At 46.0% G+C, this 27,685-nt stretch overlaps 2 protein-coding genes across 4 annotated transcripts in view; one reads left to right on the top strand and one right to left on the bottom strand.

The window, feature by feature from the left end:
* Positions 1–14,360, top strand: part of LOC135365881 (titin-like) — a 162,534-nt gene extending 148,174 nt beyond the window's left edge. For 2 of the 3 annotated variants that reach the window (XM_064598565.1, XM_064598567.1), the window contains 4 exons: positions 2,630–2,710; positions 4,574–4,725; positions 8,929–9,198; positions 11,501–14,360. In XM_064598565.1, the coding sequence (XP_064454635.1) occupies positions 2,630–2,710; positions 4,574–4,725; positions 8,929–9,198; positions 11,501–13,349 (2,352 nt within the window). In that variant the 3' untranslated portion in view covers positions 13,350–14,360. The remainder of the gene's footprint in view (positions 1–2,629; positions 2,711–4,573; positions 4,726–8,928; positions 9,199–11,500) is intronic. The other variant, XM_064598566.1, reaches the window with a different exon arrangement.
* Positions 14,361–25,216: 10,856 nt separating this feature from the next.
* Positions 25,217–27,685, bottom strand: part of LOC135366427 (integrin beta-PS-like) — an 88,520-nt gene continuing 86,051 nt past the window's right edge. Inside the window, exon 22 of the mRNA XM_064599122.1 lies at positions 25,217–26,801. Within this exon, the coding sequence (XP_064455192.1) occupies positions 26,712–26,801 (90 nt within the window). The 3' untranslated portion in view covers positions 25,217–26,711. The remainder of the gene's footprint in view (positions 26,802–27,685) is intronic.

Below are 27,685 nucleotides of genomic sequence, written 5' to 3' on the forward strand. Positions count from 1 at the left end.
AGCGAAGTCTCCCGGTTCTCGAACCATGTCTTCGCGGTGCCTTCTAGGGAGGAATAGACGTTGACGAGCTTCTGGTCGTCACTCCAGTTGTTGAACTTGGCGATCCGCACGTAGTGGACCCAATCGTCCACGTCGTCGTAATACTCCCCGCTGAATGTCTTCAGCGACCGTGCAGGGGCTATGTGCGTGGCAACAGGATGCGCCACTTGGGTACTGGTCTCCGCAGGCATCTTCTTCTTGCGTTTAGAGAGTTCTAATGGATCGCATTCTGCAGGCAGGCCAAGCTGTCCTCTGCTTTGTCGCAGTTGGTCTTCCAGGCCGTTGAAAAGGGAAGCCCCGCATCTCCTGCCAGAGAGCAGGCGATGTGTCTGGAATCTTCTTGCTTCTTCTTCAGCACGCGCCGGAATGAAATGTACCGTTTCGTGCCTGCCCTTGAAGTTTCTCGAAGATGATTCGTGGCAATATCTATGTCCAGCTGTACGAGTGCCTTGGAGTGAACTCGAACAGTTTCTTGATTCACTGGAAACTCCCACGCTTATACTGGGTGACCTCAATGCTAATTATTGCGCCTGGGGAAGCGGAAGGAGGGACGACACACAGAGAAAGTTGTTGAATATAATGGAGATTCGTCGCATGTGCCCACTGAATAATCGGACGTCAACCTATATGTAACCCCCAAGTCAATCAATTTGTTGGACCTCTCGATGTGCTCAGCAGACATAATTCGACACTTGTCTTGCGCTACGGATGTCGACACCAGTTAGTGACCATTTTTCTCCGTACATCTGGCACGACATACTGCAGCTCTCACCAACTACCGGACTTACTTCATTCACGAACTGAAGTCTCTTTCATGAAGGCCTCGCAGCATCTGTGGACACCTTACAGACCTTACGGCATACCGCCGGATGTTGGCTAAAGTAGCATGAGAACTTCAGAAGGAAGACCAGAAGCACTGGCGCAGTTTTTGTCAACACTTTTCACTGTTCGACCCGGCGACATATATTTAGAACACAATCCTCTCTCTGAATGAAGAAGAAGAATGAAAGAATAAGATGACGCCTTATGCTGTTCATAATTGTCACAGAAAAGGCGTACGCCCCCCGTTTTCAACAAATCAGGGCAGATAACGATATCATTCCAGATAATGGTTGGCTAGGAGCGTGCTATGCGGTGAAGTTCATTTTTAAGAGTGTTGGGCGCACGACGTCTGGCACAGGATGAAGAAAGTCGCACATTGGTTTATACTAACAAAACGGAGGCATATCTCAGGTGGATTAACAAGCTTTCGTATCCCCACGCGCTAAAAACAGCAAATCTATGATATAACCTCTGAACCATGAACCTCTCCATCGCCCGTATTCGACGACCGCTCTTGTTTTTTGAACCTGCCAGACGGGGTAACGACAAGACAGGGACACAGATCGAGGGAGGGAGGGTTCCTTATGTGGCAAAGTGTCATACGTATAGATTTGTTTAATGCATTTCTTGAGGAGGATGAGGTACTTTCCTGTCCGCAGAATAGGTTGTAGAAAGAAATGAATAGAGGCGGTGTACATAGTATAGACATGGATGCATTAGCTCCGAATTAGCACTGACGCGAAAAGTGGTACAGATGATGTCTGCACATATCCTGTTCGAAAACGGGTGTCGATAACATACAGGTGTTGCTGCGTTTGACTATGTGCAATAAATGTTAATCGAACGATTTTTATAGCGGCTGCCTGCACTCTTAAAAATGAACTTCACCGCATAGCACGCTCCTAGCCAACCATTATCTCGAATGATATCGTTATCTGCCCTGATTTGTTGAAAACAGGGGGCGTACGCCTTTTCTGTGACAATTATGAACAGCATAAGTGTCACAGAAATGGCGTACGCCCCCCGTTTTCAACAAATCAGGGCAGATAACGATATCATTCGAGATAATGGTTGCCTAGGAGCGTGCTATGCGGTGAAGTTCATTTTTAAGAGTGTGTGACGTGTTGGGTGTAACCGGTGTGCTTGTTGTTTCGTGTATTGTTCGCTTCACACCTTCTCACCTTCACTGTGCATCGCCATTGTCATCATCTCATCATCATCATTTATTGTTGCAGTTGTTGTTGTTCACTGTGCAAAACACTATATGCGAGTTAAATGACCTAAAAGATTTTGTTCTATGAAAGGACGCAGAAGCAGAAAATGTCCTAGGAGTGTGCATGTTGTGGCGGGCAGTTCCTAAATTTCTTATTGTTGCGGATGTAAAGACTATTTTTCTTTTTTTATACGTTTATCCTTTCTGCGAGTGCCATTCCTTTTTTTTTCTTTAATAATATTTAAAAATATTTAACCCCCATTGACTGCTAATATTGCGCGCAACAAAAATGAGGACGGCACAAAACACAACCAGAAAAAGAAAAACAGTACAAGGGAAGTATTAAGAGATGACCAGTTGGCTCGTGTACACTGTTACCTCATAATGTTGTTATTGCTTTTCTATGTTCTTTTTCCTTCGAGCCACCTGCGTATGCACATCTTCTTGTAACGTATGAGTGGTCGTGCAGCGTCCTCTTCTCTTTTATTAATTCATTGTCTCCCTCCCTGCTTTGTCGTCCCTAGAGGGTGAAACTGAACGTTGTCTCTATCTAAGGTAGCCGAACAACTGATCAACCCATTTGGCGACGACGATGAAGATTTCGAGCTTAACTGGATCATCGACCGTCACATCAAGGTGAATTTTATTTCCTTTATTATTAGAATTCAGAACAGCACAGAAAGCAGAAAAAATGTAATCAGTCAAAAGACCGTGCTATGCAAAGGCTAAGCAAAATAGCGCTACTCATTGCTATCGTTAGTATAAGACTCCTTCACGCTTGTCCTGGGGTCCCGAATCTCGAACTAGCACATAGCAAGCGTTACCAATATTTGAGAGCGCAGCTCTTAGGCGCCCGTTCTTGGGTTGCGCCGCGTCGGCGTTGTAACCGGCAGAGCGAACGAGGAGCGAAGCGAAGGATGAAAGTGTGTAAGCAGAACAGCAGGGGGAGTTGTAGTGAAGGTAGCACGATGGGGAATGCGAAGGAGGGCACGCTTGGTAAGCCGGAACGCATCTGGTTGCAGTTCGGTGACCTTGGCTGCAAACTTGAGACCGGAACCGTGGCGGCAGCACAATCGCGGTGGTACGGGCGCACAACAGAGACATTCAGCAAAGCCGTATAACTATCGCAAGCCACACACTCACCTGTGTTGTCGATAAGAAGGCCGGAGATATCGGTGAAGAGATGCCAGATGCATGTTGTGCAGGCGAGGGCCATCACCATTCACATATCGCAAGGAGGCACATAAGGGAAGTCGTGTATTCGTATGCTAAAGCTGGATTCACACACGCGTTTCTTGAGGCGGCGCCCCGCGCTCTGAGACCGCGAGGCCGTTATCGCGCGGCGTTTCCAGACGGTTTTCGAGAATCGCTCCGTGCTGCATCTCCGCAGCGCTGTTACACAAACGCTTTTTCATCCAGCCAATCGTAGCGCTCGGAGGGGTGGAACTGGCCTCCTTTTTTGCGCCGGCGGGCAACTGCGGGCCTCCCGATACCGCGCTGGGATGTTTTGTCAAGACCTACTCTCCTCGGCTGCCAGTCTGCAACGTCATGTGCCTCGCCATTACTGGGGCGATCGTCATATTCTTTCTTTCTTTCTTTATGCAGTCGCATTTCGCGACGCCCGTTTCGCGTCACGACTAGTCGCTCTCGCCAGCAGAGGATTCTCGGTGTCCAATGAAACGTGGTCTGGCACCTGACGTCACGAGACGCGAGTAGCCGCTGGGCGGCGTCGTCGCCGATGCGCTCTCTCTTGCAAAACAATTTTCTCAGTAAATTCGCGCTCCCCAACTGAAATATTTTGCGTGACGATTACCTGTAGGTAGCATGGCCATATGGCACATTAACAAAATATATCTTCTAAGTCCCTTCCGTGCTGCTTTAAGTGTAACGTGGTTGATGGGATATCAGAGCAGAAGACGACGGAAATCTATGTTCTGAGGCTGGAGCACGGGAGAATCCAGATGATGTGGGTTCGACTCCTACAGCTGGCTAACCTTTTCAGTGACTTCCATCTTTCACGAGATGGTTGTCTGTGAATTCTGATTGTACCACGAGCCTGTAAAGGCGTTGCAGCACTTATCGCGCGACCGCGTGGCCTACAGGGTCGTCAACGTCGCAGGGCGTTGCGTCTAATATCTCGCGCCCAGTTAATGTGATTTATCCAGACCACGTACACTCCCCCCCCCCACCACCACAAACGTTCAGTGACACCCCCTAGCTTTTTCGCCCGTGTACCCCCTCCACTGTTAAAACCGAACTTCACCGCATGCTTCACCCCACGCTCATAGCCAGCAATCATTCCGAATGATTCATTTTGTGTATTGATTTGTTGAAAATGGGAGGAGGCGCATATCTTCGTGTTGGTATGTAAATTTCGTGGGAATGATGAAAAGACTCCCGTATTTTTGTTACTATCCTTTTTTTTTCACGCAAATGTCTCAAAAACGCTTCCAGTTTGGCTGTTACACATGCATTGAAATCATTCTTTGCACTTTTCAGGTATCCTACTTGGGCGTGGATACACTAAATGGGGCACCTCCTCCTCTGGTGAAAGATTCGTACTTCCACAAGAGTGACTACAAGCTGCCTTATACCGCTGCATCCGTTGGCTACAAGAAGAAGACATACAGAGGATCCGTCGCTTTTATGCGGTACGTGTTTTCCCCTATATATTTGTTCATCTCGACTATAAGGTTCATTATTTATTTCATTTTCATACCATCAGGGGAGAAAGGCGTTAGGGAGGGACCGGGACAAATACACACACCGGAACGTAATGCGAATAATTTGTACATAATCGGAAAGAGTTAACATTTCACAGTGAAAGGATTAAAAACACAGCTCAGTGGAAGCGTCCTTGCAAGTAAGAGTCAGAGAAAGATCTTCTGTTGGCAAAGTGTAAATGCACTAAGGAAATGGTCAGTGTGGCGGAAAGTGATGGGTAAGGCAAAGACAAGGCACTTCTGAAAGCTTGTAACCTGAACGCCTCAGGTATACAGGGTGTTTGCTCTAACGTGCCTTGAAATTATATTTAAAGCGAGCGATAAAAGAAAACCAAGTGGTACTTTTTGGCTACTTGAGAAAGAAACAGTTACTTCTTCAGTAGTAGCATCTGTTTCTTAGTGAAGTATAGCTGGAAAGCAGCACTCGTTTCTCTTTTATCGCTCGCTTTCAATAAAATTTCTGGATACGTTAGAGAAAACATCCGGTATACCTAGTACTCAAAATGCGAAATTGGGCCTGTTGGTACTGCATGCCGGATTAAAAGCGCCAAAAACATACGAGGACGACACACACGGAAGGCGCACTAACATCAATTTATTTGACATGAGACGCACGTACTATAAAAGAGCTCAAGAGCTCCCTTTCCTTTTCCGTTAAGCCAATGGACGGACAGCTGACACATCTGGCTCCTCCCGCTGCGATCAAAAAGGCTTCCCAAATTTCCCTCTCCCTACTATCACGGAGCCTTGCCTTTATCTCCGTTCCAGTAAACACAGGATGACAACCACATTGCAGCACATGGGCAAACAGCAGTGGTGCTATTTGTCGATTGCACAATGTGCACTCTTAAAAATGAACTGCACCGCATAGCACGCTCCTAGCCAACCATCATCTCGAACGATATCGTTGTCTGCCCTGATTCGTTGAAAACGGGAGGCGTACGCCTTTTTTGTGACACTTATGCTGTTCATAATTGTCACAGAAAAGGCGTACGCCTCCCATTTTCAACAAATCAGGGCAGATAACGATATCATTCGCGATGATGGTTGGCTAGGAGCTTGCTATGCGGTGAAGTTCATTTTTAAGAGTGTGGTTGTCATCCTGTGTTTACTATAACGGAGATAAAGGCAATGTTCCGTGATAGTACACTGTTAAAACAGAACTTCACCACATAGCACGCTCCTAGCCAACCGTCATTCCGAATGATATCATTCTGTATATTGATTTGTTGAAAATGGGAGGAGGCGCCTATCTGGGACAGATTATCTTGTCCCAGATAGGTGCCTCCCCCCTGCTTTGAACAAGCCAGTATACGGAATGATACATATTACTCGGAATGATGGTTGGCTAGGAGCGTGCTATGTGGTGAAGTTCTGTTTTAACAGTGTAGGGAGAGGGAACTTTGGGAAGCTTTTTTGATCGCAAAGGGAGGAGCCAGATGTGTCAGCTGTCCGTCCATTGGCTTAACGGGAAAGGAAAGTAAATTCTTGAGCTCTTTTATAGTACGTGCGTCTCATGTCAAATAAATTGTTGTTAATGCGCCTTCCGTGTGTGTCGTCCTCGTTTGTTTTTAGCGCTTTTAATCCGGTATACCTAATACCTCTCTTGTACTGTTTGGAACACGGTTGTCTAAAATCTCCAGTCCGTGGCCGAGCACTCCCCTATCGGTGTTGTCCTGCACCGAAGGAACTATACCAATACAGTCTCCGGGGGTAGGCCACGCACCGCCACCTGTCGGGAGAGAGGACCGTCGCATGCTCGGTGTCGTCTGCTACGGAGAACAGTTGAGCGCGGCCTTCCCCCGAGGAAGGTATTGGTATAGTTCCTTCGTTCGCGTCATCGCCGATAGGGGATCGTTCCGCCATGGGCTGGAGATTTTAGACAACCGTGTCCCAAACAGTACATTCAGCAAGCTTAATTTCAAAAAGGCTGCGCCAAGCAAAACTTGCGGATTCCAAGACCCGGAAAAATAAAGCTTTTTGGTGACGCTGTTGCCGACTTTGTCCCGTGTTTCGTAGCAAAATACAGTTTTCATTTGACAGTATCTTGGAAGTAACTGCTTACCTTTTTTAGAGTATTTAGTACTCTATCTTATATACTTTTTGAAAATCAAATATTTATTGCTGTACTTCGTTACTTTTTTGCTGAGTATGTGGTAACTTAACTCAACTTGCAACTCAGTATGTTGTAACTTTTTGAGTAACCCGTACAAGCCGACAGATTGGTGATCGTGTAGCACTGTAATCAACACTGTTCTTCTCATACTTTGTACTCAGCTTTTTCTACTCTGTGTCACCCGTTTATTTGAACCACCACTCCCCTCTGTAACGCTAACACCCTGAGGGTATTTAAATAAATAACTGATTTGCGATATAGCGTGCGTTTCCTGTCATCCCCACGCAACACTCTAGTGCAAGAAAACAAACAAACAAACAAAAAACGTTGTCACCGTACAAAAAGTTTTGCCGCGTACCATATTGAGCACTCGCACCGTGCCGGAATACCGAGCGTTGGAATGCGTCTCTTCTTGTCGTCTTCTGGCTGCGCCAAAGGATACTTCTCGCCGTTAGCAGCGCACGAGAAGACATGACGTTCAGAACGTGTACTTAGGGCCAGTTCTCACTTGGCGACGCCCGACGCGGCGTCGTGAGCGGGCGGCGGAAGTAGAGGCGCATTTCCGCCGCCCCGTCAGCGCGCGCGATTTTCATGTTCCCACCACAGTGGCATTCCGTCGCCCAAAGCAGACGAAAAATCAGGAGGCGTGGCCTTTCTGTGTCACCTACTTGGTCGCCAGCTGTCGTTCTCGGCAGCTCTCGCCGACGCCGTGAAAGAAGTTCGGCATGACAGTTTTTTGCACAGGGGTGGCATCCAGTGCATTGCTCCGTAGACGAAAGCGTGCTGGGCGAACGCAATGCATCCTGGACAGGTCCTGGTCGTACGTCACAGCAAACTTCAAGGCACACGTGACCTTAAAGATGGCGGCGCCCGTGATCGGCGGCCAAACCGTTTGTAAACAATGCGGTTGTTGTTTCTAGACGACGTTTTGGATGTTTTTCGACCACGGTAATTATTTTTATCCGATAATCTCGCAGTAAAACGCCCAGTTTTACACATAAAGCCTCGTATTGTTGACAAGTTACAAAGATGTGATGACGACCGCGCGTTAAGACTTACCGAGCCGATGCGATGTACTTAAACAACGGTGAAATGGGCTACCATGTTGCGGAAGAAGCGCGTCATAGTTTACGCTGGCAAAATACGGCCATCTCTTCGTGTTAAGACGGTGAAAATATGTCGGTAAGCGGCAAAACGACATGTAAACAAAGTCACATGACCTCAAAATGACGTTTTCTATGACGTGCGACCAGGACAAGATGGCAGTTTTGTAAAAAGCACCCGCTTGAGGGTAGTTACAACAATGGCGGGTTTGTGTCACCCCTGTGGTTTTTTGGCTCGACGTCTCTCCTCTCCCGACTCCGGAAATGCGCGTCTATTTCCGCCGCCCGCTCACGACGCCGCGTCGGGCTCCGCCAAGTGAGAAGTGGCCCTTACGCTGCAGCTTACTTTCGCGTCTTCCGCTGGAGTATTCTTAAGAATGCAGCTTGTGAGAATATATGGAATTGGTGCGCTTTGCGTTTCCCTACCTTTTATTCGTACACAGTAACTGTCGTGTCGTCTGGAGGATCAAAAGAAGAAAACAAAAAAGACTGATTTTGCATAAAGGGAGAGCGAGAAAACCTAGCAGTATTTTTTGTAGTCTTATCGACCGGAAGACCCTGAATCGGAGTTTTAATGAGACTTGAGGGCTTTTCTCGGCCACGGTTTGCGCGGTTCATATGAATCGGCAGCTGAAATATTTGTCATGCGGTTCGGTTTCAGATTACAAATGATATTTTTCGGTGAAGGGATACTTGAAACCACGAGTCACTCTTACTGCCTAGTATTTATTGCAGAGAAACTCAAATTTTTTATCCCAAATCCCGGGATTTGGCCTCGCGAAATCTTCGGGTGTCTTCGGGCCATGAAATTATCCGCATCCTAACCCTAGCGCCCGTTTGATGTACACAGAAAGTTCTTAATCATTCAAACATGAGCCCACATAATGAGGATCATTCCTTTTTTTGCCGTAGCGTTCCACAAAAAGAACGTGGCATGGTGGTGCCAGATGTCTCCGAGGAGCAGGAAGACGAGGACGAAGAACCCGAGCCTCTGAGTAAGAAGCCATCACTTTGGACTCTGCGTCCCCGACGTAGTAGTACACCTAGAGGGACAAGCGTAGACGCCGCCATGGAAGGAGGAATGTTTCACCAAGGTAGTGACGATTCTATGCTGCATGTCTACTTTCGACATCCAACGCCTACGGACGAAGACAGTGGCCAGCACGATACACCACGACAAGAGTGAGTTATCAGTCCATCCATCCATCCATCTGTCATTCCTTGCCTTTACACACTGTTAGTCTAGAAGAAACCGAAACTGCACTGTTCGGGTGCGTATACAGGCCAGCGCTCATTCCAAGTCACGGTATCACGTGCTTTAAAGCGATAGAGGTGATTGGAGTAGGCGCTGATCCGCTGGCAGGATCAACTAGAGTCACTAAATAAGCTACGCTTCAGAGTAGCGACACTGAGTTCTAAGAGCGAGCATGCGCCATCTTGTTTCCGCGCCACGCTACCCACGCGCACGCGCACTTCAGAGCACTTTAGCGCATGATGCCATCTATCGTGCGCGTGTGAAATGTTCCTTTCGTTTGCAAGCAGCTCATCAAAGGTGACGGCCTTCAGTTCACCCTGACTACTTCGGGACGCTCTGGTTGACAATGCGTGGATTCTATCACAACACTCATACACGCTTCTCCATCTTGCAGCGAGCATCATGTTAGCTTTAGCGGTCTTTGATCCTCAACTGGGGATGGTACCGGTGTGGTACGGAAACAAGATGGTGCTCCTGCTCTCTTTGGACCTCAGTGTCGATACTCTGAAGCGAAGCCTATTTAGTGACTCTCGGCGACTTCTAAAGGCGTTAGTCGTGGCGTTGGCCACTTCTGTGAGGCCGACAACGGCGAGCCCTTTCATCAGCACCACAACCACCACGACCGCTCTGCGGCCGATATATATCCGAAAGCCCTTTACAGTTCCCTCAGACCCCTTAGAAGTCGGCCTAGGACGCACATTCCGCCCCAGGGCGTTAGTCGTGGCGTTGCCCAGCACCTCTGTGAGGCCGACAACGGTGAACTCTTTCGTCACCGCGCCACCACCGCTCTGCGGCACAGATTTGCGGCTGAGACGCTCTTTTGACTTGGCTCATTTGCATGGCGAAAATCGGCGATGGATATTTCACGGCACGCTCTCGTTTCGGAACTTTGAAAAGATACAATGACTATCAAGGAGGGTTGTCTCCCGCTTTGCTACCCCGCTTTGGACTGGAATCCACTAGTTAAAGAGTTTTTAGTTTAGTGAGTTAATGAGAATTTTAGGCAAATTAGTCATCTTGTAGTAGCATGCTCTCTTCGTGAGGATGTCCACCTTGCCGTATAGCTCAGCTGTAAAAACGACATCTATATGCTGCTCTCACAGCTTTTTATGGAAAAAAAATATGCGAAGGATATGAAAAACACCCTGTACGTGAGACATCACACATGAGAATGGAGTGGTAATGAGCATATAATTTCGCAGAACAACTGAGGTATCCTCGCAGGCTGTGCAAATAAGATATGATGCAATTCGGGAGAAGCGCCCCGTGTGAGGTGTAAGGTGGTTGTTGGAGTATATGGGACGGGCATCTGCTTTAAACCCCAAGCGATGTAACAAAGAAAAGAAACCACATGGTCACGTAACGGTTTCGATATTACGGTGACGATGCATCAGCTATGAAACAGATAATTGAGGTGATCGAGGGCTGTTTTGACAGGTTTTGTCTCAAAACGGTGGCTGTCAGATGAAAGGCCTTTGTCTTCTTGCGGAGTACTTGCGCTTCACTGGTCTGGTGACGGATCTCTGAAAGTGCTCCCCTCATCATCATCCCCTTATCCGTTCGCAATGAGCAATAAGGCAGAGTGCCATAAATCATCATCCAATCTGTGTGCGTGTGTGTGTGTGTGGTTCTGGCTGTCATGCTTGGCAGACGAAAAACCAGAAGCCGCTGACAGTGACGTCATGGTAGCTAAAAAATTAAATTACGAAGAATAGGCTGCGAAGTTAGTTGGGATGTTTTTGTTTTTTATTTTTTTTCATTGCGGTGACTCTCAGTGTCACAAATAGAATGGGACAGCGTTTTCTCAGCTTTAGTGATACCTGGTGTTGCAAAAACCTTCTCACAATGTTCTTGAATATGTATCTCATGCATGTCACATCTTCCCGGACGATCACATTGCAGAGTCAGTGCTGTAAACAGGAACCGATTGATGTCCCACTGTAAAGGGCAACTTTTCAATATAGTGTAACCACTACTGTCATGCGCATTGTAAGCACTATGGAGCACTAGTATAGATCTTGTCCTGCTGCGGTTTTTCTGCCTTGTTTAGGTGATTTGTTTGTTAAACATACTAGGTACAGCTCTCTTACGAGGTGCTAAGTAACAAGTTTCACAATAGGGCTGCCTGTATCAATTCGTGAGTGGAGCCCCGCAGAAGACGTGACTGACACTATAAAGGTATATCGTTATTTGACCACTCAGACATATTCGTCGTTCTTCTCACTCTAGGGCTCACTTTCTTCAAGTGCCGGAGGAAACTGCCGGGGTGTTGCCGGAAACGAAAGAAGACGCGAATGCTCCACCCGACACCGTGACGTCACACGCAAAAGGATCGTTCATCAAGGACTTTTTTACAAGGAATCCCCCAGTAAGAGTGGTACCATGGACGGGTGCAGACGGAAACTACGACAGCCCTCCAAAACAAACACGCCGCCCGCAACGCTCCAAAGTTAGTTTTTCTCCGGAAGTTGACGTGAAGGCTCGTAAAAAACGCAATTCTTTTTCTAAGTTTAAGGACTGTATCAAGAGCAGATCCACTTCCGATCTCACCACTATAGGCCGGCATAAGGACGAAGGCGCCGCAAGAGAACCACTCGCGACTTCGTCACCTAAATTGCTTTCGCGGCTCGGAAAGCGCAAGATGTCACTAGGGGGCAGAAGCGGTCACGTGCCGGAGCAAAAGTGGACAAAATGTACCAGTCTTCCTAGCATGGCGCTGTCACATGAGATTGCAGACGCTCCAAGTTTACAGCCAGTAGAGAAACGCAAGCCGTCGATACCGCCCTCTGAGCAAGTGCCCTTGCCAGGGGTCGTCATAAAGCAGCAGCCTGAACCACAGCCGCAAATGCCCATTCCGACAAAACCTCCTGGTCGACCTCCCCTACCGATGTTGACGTTTGCTCCTAAATTAGCGCTGCCTGCTCCTCCACGACCGGAACCTCGTCGGGCCAAGCGTGATTCTTTATCTCGAGCAGAAAAAGACCACCCAGAGCCACCAAAGCCTTCCCCTCCAAGTGTAGAGCCGCCGAGACCACCAATTATAAAAGAGAAAAGTCCGCCCAAAGTTATTTTAGAAATACCCGAACCCACTCCGCCCGTTCTGAAACTATCTACCCCTGCACATCATCTCGAAGCAGATCAGAAAGAACCTGAGCCTCTAAAAGAACCCATAGAACCGCCAAAGTGTTCCTCACAAGAACTTGAGCCTGCGAAACCCCCCGATATTCTTAAGCCTCCGCCTAAACCCCCTTCGCCACCTCCTGAAGAAGGTCCACCTAGCCGACCTCCGACTTTGAAGCTACCTGAAATCCAAATGAGGGACCCGGTGGCTGTGGCGGAGAGTTCATTATCTGATGAAAGCCCGGATTCCGAATTCGTGGTCCTCATCAAGAAAGGAGACCAAGACAAGTCCAAAAAGCTAGTCATTCTTCCAACAGTAAAAGAAAGAGCGTCTTCCATGGAAAGTCTCTCATCGCCTTCAGTTGTCGAGGCCCACATCACCCTGCCGCTTCAAAGGTCTTCCTCTCTTGAAAGCTTCCATGCCAGCAAATCCAACATCAGCGATCCTGGACAAGAAAAGTCCAAGGACACGGAAGAAAGCGATAGCGGCAGCCTCACGGCTCTTGTAGCTGCCGCCCCGGTTCATCGCAGAGTGCCGTGTGAGGTGCTGATGCGGTGGCAGAACGTCGGTCTCAAGGAAGGAACGTTGGAAGACATCGAAAGGGTGCGAACACGAGAAGGATCGAGTGAACGAATTCTAGAAGATGTTCCAGTCAGGAAGCTCTCCTTCGAGTGGAGCAGAGAACATTCAACTAGGAGACGACGTAGCAGCGAAACGTCCCGTCGATCAGCCTCTCCACCGGCCCCTCCCATTCCTCCCGGTAGGGTTAAGCAGCTGTCCCAAGAATTTTCTTTGAGACTTCGTGCTACAGAGACATCAGAACATTCTGTTCGCGCTCGGTCCCCGGAGCCGGTTCGATCCCGGGAGCCGCGAAGCCGTGCGGCGTCAACAGCGGAAGTGTCTTCCATTTCAAGAAGGCGGGAAAGACCTTTTAGCCCTCCGAGTGCGAAGAGGTGACCTCACAGCTGTCAGTATATCAGTGCGTGCACTGCCACCCCCCGTTGAATCTAATCGGTAACGTAACACGTCTGCCGCGCCTGAATGGAGATTACCAAAGCGCAACCAGCTGTTCTGGTTAACTTTTGCATACAGAGGGCGACATCGCCTGTGTTCCTCTTCAGATCAGCGCCGAAGAAAGGTTCTAACAGTGCTAAATACTTCGGGCACAAGCGGCATACGGGCGTCCACTCTACTCTGGACGCACAGTTTATTTTTCTTTTCTGTTCTTTTTTTTTTTTTTCATAATATCATATCTTGCGGATTGGTTGTTGTTCATTGATTGAAGGGAGTGTTGTGTCACGGAACTTCTCCATAACTGCTTACCCACGCTTATCCTTCCTTTTTCTTTCAAACAAAGAGCCCAACAGGCAGTGAATACTCGTGGAAACACGTGATATGTTCATCTCCAAAAAAATTGTCTGTCCCCCGGAAGGTAAAGCTGCAGAATAACACACAGTGCAAAAATTTCAGCTGCGAATTAGATTCTGCGCTCTTCCATTTACACACGTATTGTTGCGCACCGTTGAGTCAGGAAGGCACTAGCTTCTATTATTAAAAACTTCGATGGCTATGGCCTGTCGACTATGGACTAGCCGTAGACTGGCTATGGTCTCCATATAGAGAATCCCACGACTATAGCTGACGTGCTTTCCTACCTTCACTTCCCGATGTTCTCAAACAATTATCTTCAATACATTTGTGATAGATGCAGGAAGGCTCGGTGCATCATGCCGACCACATATCTCATATCTTCTCAGGAAACAAACACACATTCTGTATATCATGGACACTGAAAGGGACAGAGAACCATTATGCTCGTTTCTTTTCTTTTTTTTTTCTTTTTTCTTTACTTCGTAGTGGAACCTTTCCCAACACTTAAAGGTTTTACATTCCATCGCCACACTGTGTGACTTCCTTACCTTGGTGATTTTTTTTACATCGGTTTCCAATAAACTAGCTGAGTATGCAGCAGAACGTTTCTTGTGATACTTCTAGCACATTCTTACGGAATATGCACTCTACTGCCCGCAAAGGCGGATACTGTGTGATGAGCTTGCCCGTATATCAGCAAGAGGCCGCTCACCTTATAGATGCACTCATTGGCGCCTATGAAGATCCTGGGCTCCATCGTCGGGTTCTTCACCTGTTCATGGATTTCCTGTCGTCCACTGGATTGCTCCAGACGCTCTAGTTCTTTCTCGTATTTTCATCCTTCGTTCATCATCTTCACATAATGTTCCCGTGCAATGGGGTAGGGTACCGCACCACCGCGGTGAAACACCTCATCTCATCGTCATCATTTATTGTTGTTGTTGTTGTTTTGGATATTTCTAACATTGTGCGACGGACTATAGCAAGTAGCGGTTTGCTTTCTATTACAGCACGTAAAATGTTGCTCACTTACTACCAATTAGAAGACACCCATCCGTTGGTAATGCACAACCTTACAGCACTGTGCCCCATGACGCTGGCAATGCTCAGCGTCGACGACATGCTCGCGAGTTTGAGAGGGAATACAAAAGCAAGGACACCACGAGAGAAAGTAGATGGGTAGAAATCCAGCGAACCGGTAGGGAAGTATGAAGGCAGTTGCTTCAGGACTGAAGCCGCCGATATTTCCAGCAGAGACTGTTCTTCTTCTGGGCACCGTCCTCATCATTGCCAGGGTATATTTAAAGCAGGGTGTCGAACCGCAAAAAATACGGGTTCGGTTCGGGTTCGGGTTCGCGTTGTTTTGATTTCGTTCCGGTTCAGTTCCGGTTCGGCCAGGCCAGAAATCGAACCGGTTCGCAAACCGGTTCGCAGCCCCGAACCGGTTCGCGAACCGGTTCAACGCGTCCGTTATATATGTTCCATAAAACTGCTTGTATCAGGAAATGCGTGGCTAATAGCTTACTGCTGTTGTCTGCATTGACGTCTCTAGCGGTGAGGTAGCCCTTTAGTGAGAGAAATGAGATATGGATGAACACTTATTGCAACTAGAGTTCACGCTGTTGAAGCGGTGTAGTCCTGCTACTCTCTGTTCCCAAAATATATTTTTTCACACGCACAGTGCCAGCAAGATACACTTAAAGGAAGCCTAATAAGATGGACAGCGTAACATAGACGACAGGCGACAGTACTTGCCGGCAAACTGCCTTCGCAGCGTGAATCGATCTGAAACCGTACTGAAGCATGTCGAAAATAAGCCTGCAAGCCTTACTCTGTCTGAGCTCACAGCAGTGTACTTGTTAATCCACAACAGAACGGCAATGTGTCACGAAGATACAACTACGCTACCAATAAGCAGAACCACATTTACTTTTCAAAGCACGACCAATCAAACAGGCACCGTTCTGCGTACGCTCCTTCTCCACTTCTCATGTTTCTGACTTGTTTAATTTGTGCTGCTCACGTGTAAAGGGAAATCTTGGGCGCTTATTTGAAGTCCTCAACTCCCCTTTCTCCCACTTTCTTTTCCTTTTTTTGGCTATAGTCGTGACGATGCCCACTTGAGTGCGGCCAACAACGGCAAGCTACCTCGACACCCCCCCTCCCCCCCCTTGGGCGCTTATTTGATCACATATTCGTCCTGTAGAGCTATATAACTGGCCTACTCCATTCGTGTTTCATTCGTCCGCGTGGCACCTGGTCTCTGAAGAGTAGACGCCGCACCGCGTGCGTGGGGCGCTAGCCGCGGCACTCACAAGGACAACTGCGCTTCAACATGTTAAAAAGACGCTGAAAGTATACTTACTATACGTCGTCGTCTGACTGCTAGGTGAACATTTCTGAAATTTATGATATAGGCGCGTGATGATGATACCAATGTGTCTTCGTTCGGGGATAGAGAGGAACTCTTATGCTGACTTCTTTTATGTCCGAACCGTTTTGTTGCGAACCGGTTACCGCTATTATTTTTTACGGTTCTGCTCCGGTTCGGGTTCAACAGTGTCATGGAAATTTCGGTTCGGGTTCGGGTTCGGTTCCGGCAAAAATAACGGTTCGGGTACGGTTTTCGGTTCGGGTTCGGGTTCGGTTCGACACCCTGATTTAAAGGGTTAGCTGTGACGTGTTAAAGGTTCATGCGGTTTAACGTCATGCGGTTTAAGGTCATCAGGTTTAACACGTCACACCTAACCCTTTAAATACCCTGCCAATGATGAGGACGGTGCCCAGAAGAACAGTCTCTGTTCCAAATATCGGCGGCTTCTGTCCTGAGGCAACTCCCTTCCTACAGCAGGAGAGGAGGGTGTTGTCTTGTGGTGTTCATTCCGGTGTTGCGTCCGTCCGTTTGTCTTCTCCTCAAACTGAGACATATTCTGCCAATATCAGGTACGCACTAGCTCGCACGCATCATGTCACCATCACTTCTCCTTAAAAGTACTGTAAAGCAGCAGCGATCAAAAGTCATTTAGTGTGGCTATTTGATAGTCCAAGCCAATAGGACAAAACTGCACAAGTTTCATTCCAATCGACGATGCAATTAATTAGAAAATTACAATTAAAGATTACGGGCAACACTGTACTAGGTATTCGAAACGAATCCGTACTCCTGACACAAACGGCAGGAACCACATTGCGTGCGACATGGGCATTGCATGGGCCCGACATAACAATCCACCACAATCCACCATAAAATCCGCTTCTGCAATCCACACAAAGATCCACATCTGAGGATAAACGGATAAGAGAACTGAAATGAAATGCTGAGCCGTTGAAAAAAAATGTGTCAGACGTTCAAGAAGCCAGACTGCGTCGGGACTTGTTTGTTCACAGAGGTTCATAGAGCGAGTTTGTTCGTTCGAAATAGGCCGCGAACAGAAGGAGCGCGCAGGCGCAGCAGAGAAGTAAGGAGAGCCTCCATCGAACAGACGCCAGCGCTGGGTTACTTCGCAGAAAACACTGTTAACAGTGGTTTCAGAATGCATAGGTAAACAGGAAAACTAAAATAACGAAGTTCCGATGTAATAGTGTGTAATGCCAATTTTCAGTGTTGACCGCTGTACAGGGGGTTGTGTGACACTAGGCGTCGCACACCTCCACTACGCCGCATCTTTCATGGCAAATTAAAAATATTTATAGCGCGTTGTCGGTCGTATGGTTCCGCGTACGGTATTTAGAAGCAACAAAGTCTTTAGTCACATCACCGGCATATCATGCTTGTCTACTGCTTTACACTACCTTTAATGTTGTTGTTGTTGTCACATATCACTTTTATGTTCAACGTTGAACAACTTAATTTGCGGTTTCGTTGAAAGACCCCTCCATAAACGTTGCGTTATTTTTGCGTTCCTTTCTTTCTTTCTTTTTCTTCTTTTTTTTTTTTTTTTTTTTTGCTGTTGTTCAGCAGGGAAAACAGGGAGGCGTTCATGCACAAAGGCAATGATCGTTGGATGATCCGAACGGGCTCCGGAAAGCTCTAAACTCCAACAGATAGACCGTGAGAGAGTGAATGAGGTTGACATCACTCTTGTGGGCCCAGTGAAGCCATGGGAGGTACCATACGGTACCATAAATACCAAGTACGCAAGCATGATTTTAACTACATTTATCATTACTTCAAGCACATTTCATATTGTATACTCTGTGTTGTACTTTAAGTACTTTTCTTCCTTGCTTTCCCGTGAAATATTCGAGTACCCAGTTGATGGTGCATAGGGAAAGCTTGAGAAATACGAGAAATACAAGAGGAAGACGCATTGTCGACAGTTGTGAAATGTTGTCAGGTTGCAAGAACTCAGCCGCTAGATGCTGGAAACATGAAAATACGTGGCTTACATATCCGCACACGCCCAGTAAGAGGCAGCACGTTGACTAAAAACCAAATATTTGCTAATAACTTTCTAAAAATAAGAACCGAAATCTAGCTACTTCCTCGCATTTTGTCACGACGAAACACTTAAATGTGGGCCGATACGAATTACAATGTACTCGCGAGTATACTTTAAAGTACTTTGCGGAATACTTTACATTAAACTGTTCTCAAAGCTCCAATGGTGGCACTATAGTGATGCTTTACTTCAAGTACAATTTTGAGGTACTCTCGCCATCACTGAGGGGACTTCTGCGCCAAGCAAGGAGATGTGAACGTTCATTTTTAGGGCGTGTTTTTATTGTCACCGGTTGCCTGGAATCAATGGTAGAAGTCCAAGGGTGCAGGCGAGCTGGTACAGTGTAAAACGACGATAAAACCTGAGACACGGAACAGAACAAAGACAACACGGCACGTTCTTTTGTCAGGTTTTGTCGTCGTTTTGCCTCGAATCGCCTGTCAGTAGTCCTGCAGCCCATATTTCCTTGGTTGCCCTGGAGGATGTTGTTCCAATGTTGCATTTAAAGAAATACGACGTGCTGCACTTGCTTATTACTCTAAATAAAGGGTCTTCCAACACCTGGAGATTTGAGATGGGATAAACTACAGGGTACTAACTTCAGACAAGTGTGTCGCAAGCATTACATTGAACATCCCAGTGATATGAGAGTGAAAACATTTAACATGTTCTCCAACTGGCTGCTCGATTAATGAAGGGCTTGAGCAATCGTCGTTTCACTGGTCCTTTTAAGCGCAGAAGCTGCGCAAGATGTTCTTGCCTCGCAGACAGGCTAGGGCCTCTTGTATCTGCGGTATACTCACAACGTCCCATAGTTTTCTCAGGAGGTGAAATTAGAATGACAATGCTATTTAGAGAGGGGTTAGGAAGATTTATTGAAGGAAAAAGAAAGGGTCAGCCAGACAGAGGTCGGCTTGCTGTAACAAGTAGAAAATATAAGCTAATGTAATGTAATGTAATGTAATGAAAGCTTTTCCAAAAAGAAAAAAAGAAGGAAGGAAGGAAAGGAAAATCAACAAAATATTAGTTGTAGACATCACTCACGTGGTGCACAACTCTCACTAAAATTTTAATATTTCATTAATTGTATCAGCTGCTTTGAATTGACACGCATTCAAGTGCATTCCACTTTTTAATTCTATTGTATCTACTTTCACACTTGTCACATAATAAAACATTTTTCAACGTACAGACACTGCGTCGTCAACCTGGATGTGATGCAAAGAGTAACAGGAAGTATCAAACACTTGGGACAACAAACAAATGGACAAAGCCATGTTCAATAATAGAAAGCAACGAGGTCAGGATGCAAATTAGTAGTGAACAGAAATGTGTCAAGAAGACGTTCACATTACCAACAACGCCGTCAATGTACAGATTCATAATTGCGCGTGTATAAGAACTATGCTGCGTTAAAGATGGCACAAATATGCAAAAAAAATTATACAAAAATGCTGGAATGTTCAGTATGGACGGAGAGCACCACATTGTGGTGAGCAGACGATGAGATAAATGCAAAAAAAAAAAAAGACAGTTTCTTTCTCTTCTCATTCTTTCCGATTCTACCGGTCGTGTCACGAAAATCCCGCAGCTGAATAACGCGAAAACGGCTGACGCTATCGAAGAACTTTCTGTTTGGTAAGTAATCTCTGAGATGTCGACAAGAGTTGACCATTGAGTAGCGCATTTGCATACGCTTATTCATTAAATAAAAATGCCAACTCTTAATTTTTACTTCGGACGCTAGCTACGCCGTAGCGATCGAGACTTGCAGCGAAAGATATATATTACAAAAATCCCCGCCGGATGTTTTCGAGTACTTTGTTAGTTTCACTCTACATGTTTCGTTCTCTGTGTAGCGCACCTATCCAGCTCTCAATTGTGTGTTTGCCCGCTTGGTTCACACACGGGAGCAACGAAAGATAAGGAACAGCTTAGGTAATCATTCTCTTCTAGATCGCTACACAGTGCTCGCGGTACATTCATCATCCTTCCTATAAAAGCACCCAAGAGAGCAGCGAGGGTTAGTAGACCGTTCATAACATGACTTCCGCGTCTACCGCACCTAATCAACGGATAAGATCCTGAGTCATGCGCGCTGCCATTGGTTCCGGCAGGTACGGTAGCTCTACGGTGACGTTAACGTACCTACCCTTAACCAATTACCCAATTTATGACTCAGAATCTTACTTGTTGATTTGATGTTACCGCCGCAATCGGGATCCCTCGAGCCTGGTGCCCTCCAAGCCTCAATCTCAATATTATTTGCAGTGCATTGAGCACGCGTTCATTGCGCGTGGAGAAAGTAAAACTTTAATTAATGTGAAGCTTAAACTAACTGAAGAGTTAATGAAAAGTGTAATTAATGACGTCATGCTAGTCAGCCGCTCACTGCTCAACTCTTGGACGATGTCTCAGGGTTATTTACCGAAACGAAAGCTATTCGATAGCTTCAGCTGTTTTCGAATTAGTATTCAGCTGGGAATTTTCGTGAAATACCTGGCATAAAACAATACTAAAGTGCTTAAGCGCATAATTAACGCACCCTCAACTTTGTCGACGAAATGTTACTACTTTTTGTCCTCGCCGGCGGCCACCATACAGTGGGACGAACGTCTGTTCTCCTCGTATAATTAACGTACTCTCTTTATGGGGCTACGTTTTCGGGTAAAAAGGCGCGGTCATTATGCGAGTAGATACTGTACATGCTACTATGCCGTGCGTGTACGGATGATCATTCGACCGCAATTTTGGGCGTTCCATGGCACGGCACAATCGCAATTTTCTTCGCACGTAGCATAGGTAATTGAGTTTTAAATCCCAGAAATGACGATTACGATTTGCACGAGAAGCGCATAGAGACGCCAGTTATCCAGGTAAGCGGTCACTTTGACGCAAAGTGTATCCCGTTCCGCCCAGCGACGACAGAAAAGCCAGAACGCATTGAACATGGGAATCACCAGCGACTGTGTATAGCTGAACTCTTGTAAGCGCACCATTTGCTTTGGCACCAATACTCTCAAGCAACCTGCGTCACTCGAGGAACGTACAGTATTTACATTGACCAGCTTAACATAACTATGACTAGAACTGCGATATTAAAGAGGTATTGACAATTGGCCCCCCGAGTTATGAATGGCGGGTATTTACATCGACGTGAACCTGCATTCCAAATTTTTACAGCAAATGGGGCAATACGCGTGCAGAAAATCGGCACCCCAAAGTATATACCGACGCACTGTGACACAAAGTACAAAATGATGTGACGTCATTGCAAGTAGAAGCGACCGTGGGAGAAAACCAGTGGGAGTGGCTCTCGTTCGTCTAACGTCAGAGCCGTACGCGCAAGTATGTCGAAGGGTTTCCATCCTGCCAACCACGACACGTAACAAATCTTGCGTGCAGAACAATGCGTACACGATGTGATCCCCCACACATATTAAAGTATTGCGACCTCTCTTCTTTAAAGGGACGGTCGCAGCCGTTCCGGTCCATTTTGAAACTGAACAGTCATTTGATTCCTCCTGAACCAGTGACTACGGTACCGAAATGCCCACGCGAAAGAGTGGCGTGGGTTCATTGTTGTTCAATGGCAGCGGCCCATGTTGAGAGTACGGCCTTGAAAAAAGGAATGGCGCTGGCTTCTGGACGACGCCTTTCCTCCTCTCAGCGCCGCACTCTCACTCCTCCGCTTAGGGACTGACGTCACGCCGCTGGAGCCTCTGCAGCTGGGAAAGCAGGGCTTATCTTTAAAATCCATTCGTTTACTATCTAAGCACTTTTGGGCTGAAAAAAATTGGCAAAGTACATTTTCCGCCGATACGGAACATACTGGTATCGGCTTCATAGATTGGTGTCCGGATGTGACCGTTCCTTTACGGCAACATTACAATGTAATACAGATATATATATTAAATTTGAGAGAACGACTGACCAAGATACTATAGCTCGGATAACATCTATACAATAGAATGTTCAGTTCCTTGTGAATGATAATATTATTATTATTATCTTCATAAGGAACTGAACGTTCTCTTGTATAGATGTTATCCGAGCTATAGTTCAGTTCCTGATGAAGAGAACCATATTGTAACGCTAAAGAGAAAATACAAAGCAAACGGTAGTTAGCAAAAATGCGGTGATCAACACTTAAATTCATCGAGCTTCACAAAAGAAAGACCCCGTAAGGCACGGAACGAAAGTGCGTGATCTCGTTTGCGAATTAAGCACTTACGATACCTTTTCTTTTCGTTTTGAGCCAATTTAGGAATGTCGTATTCTACTTCCTTAGTTATATGCCACCAAACACACACACACACACAAATAGAGATACGATGATGAGATGCCACCAAAGAAGTACAAGATACACATACAAAAACGAGGAAAATAAGTAATGCTATGCAAATACCAAAGGTGGAGCTTCAATTATGCAGATTGATTAGGGACTCTCAAGTACGCTAGTGCACGTAGGAAACGTATAAGCACCAAATAAAATTGCAATGTTTTTCAACTCGTGAATTGCACATTAAATGCTCGGTACACGAGTTGTCACCTTTGTCTCATACCATTCCTGACTTCGTTTCAAGTGAATGTTGGATGGTACAACAAAAGTTTGTCTAAGCAAAACCAACAGCCAGCACCAAATGAGCTCTTACGTATACGTTATGACTCCAATAAAACACACCCATAAGTTGATACTGCAGTGAACCCTCGTTAATATGACCACCACCGTTCCCGCAGATTTTGGTCATAAAGCGAATTGTCATACTAACGAGAAACGCACAATCCGCTGACCTCAGAGACCGCTTCGTTCCGGCCATTCTTAGGTGCACAACAGCAGCAGCACAGTGTGACCTGGTGTCGTGCTCACTGCTGTTTTAAGCACTACAGTGCAGTCCGAAAAATGCTATGAGTAATTCCGAGGTCAACAAAATCAGGAGTCATCCCAAACCTTGGCGCCCTACTTCAACACTTGTCAACCTCTGCCTGAGGTACGTGTGTAGCCTCTCCCTGGGGCTACTGTGCGGGTCATGCGACGTGGTCATAATAACGAGAAGATAATACCTGTGTTTGACACTACTTGTGACAAAAATCTCAGTCATAGTCGGATAAGTGGATTGTCATATTAACGAGTTGGATTTACATGGCGGCGGAACGGTTCCCAAGAAAAACTGTCATAAAGTGAGCATGTCATATTATCGGGTGTCATATTAACGAGGGTTCACTGTATTGAGAACAAATAGGTACCAGATACATAACTCGCATCCGGGATCAAGGGCTTCATATGTTTTCGTCATTGGGAAATTTCGCAGCACTCGAACTTACAGAGTAATCTTCGGTACGACATTTTCACGATTTCGTATCTTTCCCGGCAATACCATAAGGATCCCTCACATATACATATATATATATATATATATGTGCCAGGGAAAACATCATTGTGTGCCTCTACCCCCCCCCCCCCCCCTGTTCGTCTTCTGTTCTTCTGTTACCTAGCATAAGAACACTAAAGCACTTTCTCTTTCAAGAAAATGGCCTACAACTAACCCGACGAAGCGGTCATGGCTGGTCTGACCCTCAGAAATTGTGGAATGTAAGGTGGATATAATGGAGCTGTATTTAAGACTGTGTCCGTGAGTGTCTGTTTTCGTAGTTCCCTAATCTCCTGGTTTTAGTAATATGAATTCTAATCACCAGCTCGCTTGCTTTCTAGCAATTCTTGTTGTATATAGAAGCAACAACGTATATGAAGTGGTAAGAAACTAATAAAGAGTTGAGTATTTCGAGCGCTGTGTCCTTTCAACGCTGCACTTGCACAGGCTTCCATCAGTAGTGTTTCTAGTCGAAATTATTCGCGCTATCTGCATGTGATACACATCAAACATCTCAAGCGGTACAACGTGAAATAAACACAAAGCAAATTGCCGTGCTTCTGACTGTCGAAACCAAAAACACATGCTCGAGAAAGAAAAGCGGAACCGAAATTACAACAGTTTCTGCTGCGGCGTTTTTAGCTGTGCTAATTAGCTCTAAACTCCGTTGCCAATACCCGTTGGCCACCAGATGCAACTGACAATCAGAGCAAAATCATGGTGAAAAGCTTATGAAACAGTCTTCCCTCTTTATCCCGAGACATGGGCATATCCCGCTTGGCGGCTACCGTCTGGATTTCGACACAGACTAGATCTAAAACAGCGCACACAAGATAGTGCTGCAACTCAGTCTAGGAACATCCTCTGGATTAGAGATACGTTCAAACTAGCGTTACAGGTAGAGTGTATGTATAGTTCCTGTATTTGTGCGGCTTTCTTTGCCCCGATTTTTACGTGCGTAGTTTTCTTTCGGACATACACTTATCGCACGCCCCTTCTGCAGCTCCATTATTTCCACATCAACACATACGCGTGTAGCGGCCGAGGCACGAAAATGCTGTGACGTTATTAAGCTACTTGCTATTAAGCAATTTGTTCTGGTTGTCTGCGTGTTCCCTCTATGTCGGGGTTACTTTTCGTCATGTTTCACCAGTTGGCCTGTACTTCGAGTCTTATCCACGTACTATTAAGTGAGTCATTCATGTTGGAGGGATACCTTCTAGATCAAAGCTCGATAATTCCGTTATGCTTGACGTCATTCCACCGTATTGCTTCGAACAGGATGCATGCGGTGATGTGTAGACAGCAAAAAGACTCACATCACGCGACACGAACGCCTGCTAACTCTCAACTGATAGACTGTATTGGATGAAACAAGTTTAAATACTCGTGACACATCAGTTTGTATACAAAGAATTGATAGCGAACATAACGTTGAAGCCCGTCGCTGTTTCTACACACTATCTTGTGCCAGCTCAGAGCTTGCTACGTCATCCCAAGATATCCTATATCCGCGTGAGATAGGTTCAGCGATGGCGCGCTGATACGTGCGTACCAATGTAAAACGGGACTGAATTCGTTGTGTTCGCTATCAATTCTTTGTATACAAACTGATGTATCACAAGTATTTAAACTCGTTTCGTCCGATAAAGTCTATCAGTTGAGAGTTAGCAGCAGTCCGTGTCATCGTTCTTCTGTCCGCGTCTTTTTGCTGTCTACACACCTTGGATTGGTACCAACTACGCCTTCATAAGCTTGTGCAGGCGCTGAACCTATAGATTGAAGGTGAGGGCCTACACCATGGTAGGAAATCCCACCGTGGCACTTCACTGGGAGTGACGTCACGTGTACAAAATGCGTATCGTGCACCGAAATGTAGATAGATAAATATTTAGAAAATAGCGAGAGTGATGACACAAGGAAGAACACTATATAGGAACAATGAAGAAAAAAAGGGCAGCCTTATTCAACGACCGACGAAAAGAAAAATCAAATGCACGGTTATTGCGCAGACTTTGCTTTTCTACGTTTCGTGTCCAAATGCACATCGTAGCCAAACAGTGCTTTTCCACTCACAGTTCACACAACGTTTTTCCACACAATGACTAAGTTACTGCTCTATTTAAAGCTCGTTTGTAGCAGAGTTGTGCCTAACGCGTTACAAGTAACTCGTTACTTGGTAACGGTTACTTTTTTTGGTAACGAAGTAACGATTCAGTTACTTTTTAAAAAATTGTAATAGTAACGGAATCAGTTACAAAAATTGGTAACTCGTTACTGACGTTACTCGTTCCTTTTCTTGAGCACTGGGAGCACATTTCGGCATTCCGTGTGGCGCAATGCCTGCAGATTTGACCTGCGTGACGTGTGACTTAAAGTATTATTGCAGTCCCTCACTGGATGTGTTGTTGTCCTTTCTCTTGTTTCCGTAATCTCTGACCATCACTCCTTCCCAAGAATGGCCACCAATTGTGCTATGGCTACAAAAAACGCGTTTCGACTTTTCTTATCTTTGCTAAGCTTCTGAGCGCTCTAAATTATGACGCAGCCCCTCGTCTGTTTTGGGGAACCGTTGGTGATCCGTGGAACGAAAACCAGTGTTTTTTTTTCTTGTTTTTTCGTAATCTCCGATCACCCCCACTTCGGAAACAAGGGAGAAGGTCCAGGCAAACTGATATAGATTCATGGTAACAGGCCGAGAGACACGGAACACGAAGGACGGACGACAAATTTCGAGTATCAGCTCCTCCTGAAGTGCAATTCCTCATTAATAAAGAGTTGAAGGCAAGTGACGGCGTGTTTGTTGGCTCCTTTAAATATGCTGCGGTAACGTAAAAGTAACTCGTTACCTGTGAGTAACGAGAACTCGTTACTTTTGTATGTTGGTAACGAGTAACGTATTTAGTTACTTTTTTCTGAAGTAACGGGTAACGGTATTTAGTTCCTTTTTTTCGGTAACGGGCACAAGTCTGGTTTGTAGCACTTTGGTTCCATTGATGCAAGCCCTATGATGCGCTGCACGTAAATTGCTCTCACTCTCTCAAAAAAAAAAAGACAAAGCATGAACGGGAACATATCCGAGAAGTGGTATTATGGCACACTTTGTGAGAACTATAGGAGCACCATGTGAAGCTTTATCCGGTTGATATGGCGGAGCTGTGACCCTTCTCGTACATGGGATTGCTGAAGTTGGACACTGCTCCCTTGAATAGAGGATTGGTTCCCTGCAAGAAAGAGCGTAAATATGCTTACGCCGATTGATCGATCAAAATACAAATTGTAGTCAGTGATGAACATATGCAAGAATGCGTTTCCTCAAAACAGTCCATGGAAGGAATGCTAGGTTTCAGCGTGTGCAACAGTCGATGGGTATTCACCCTTAATCATTAGTTACCATCTCGGATTATCGTGTAAACCCGAATCCAAATCGACAAACTGGAGAAGAAAAAAAAAAGGAGATAAAGAGAAAGAATATCCCCAAAAAGGCAACCCTACGTCGACAATAAATTCGATGCAGAGGCCAGAGCAGAGTACGACACAGGGTAAGGGACAAGCGCAAGCACGATGGGAAAATAGAACAAAACAACAAAAAAAAAAACAAGAAAAACATGACGGCCTCCTCCAGCCATTATTGCGAGTTTCATAGTTATTACTGAGACGATGGTCGATTTTTTGGGGGGTGGATTAAAACAAAGAAACCGTTCGACCTATGTTTAAACTTGTATGTGAGTTGGTCGATACTTTCGTTCACAGATGTAACGAAACGAGGCGCCACCCCACACTTTATTACTTCATGTGATACCGATAGTTGATTGATTCTGAGCGAGTACAAATTTGATTATGACGTCTCTTAATTCTATTTCCCCATTCATCATCATTCATTTATCTGTTGTGGTTGTTGTTGATTTTCTTAGTGCCCACACAATGCCCGTGGCTTGGGTTGCACCAGTTCGGGTTCGGGTTGCACCAGTTCTTCCAACTGCTCGTTATTAGCTTGATAATGTGCAGTGCCGATTCACATTACAAATCTTGCAGATGTTGTGAGGGGAAAAGATGCGTCATGAACCGTATGTTCCACCGTTACATTTATGATATAGCTTTGCACAGT

This window comes from Ornithodoros turicata, chromosome 8, assembly GCF_037126465.1.
Source record: "Ornithodoros turicata isolate Travis chromosome 8, ASM3712646v1, whole genome shotgun sequence".
Classification (NCBI taxonomy): Eukaryota; Metazoa; Arthropoda; class Arachnida; order Ixodida; family Argasidae; genus Ornithodoros; species Ornithodoros turicata.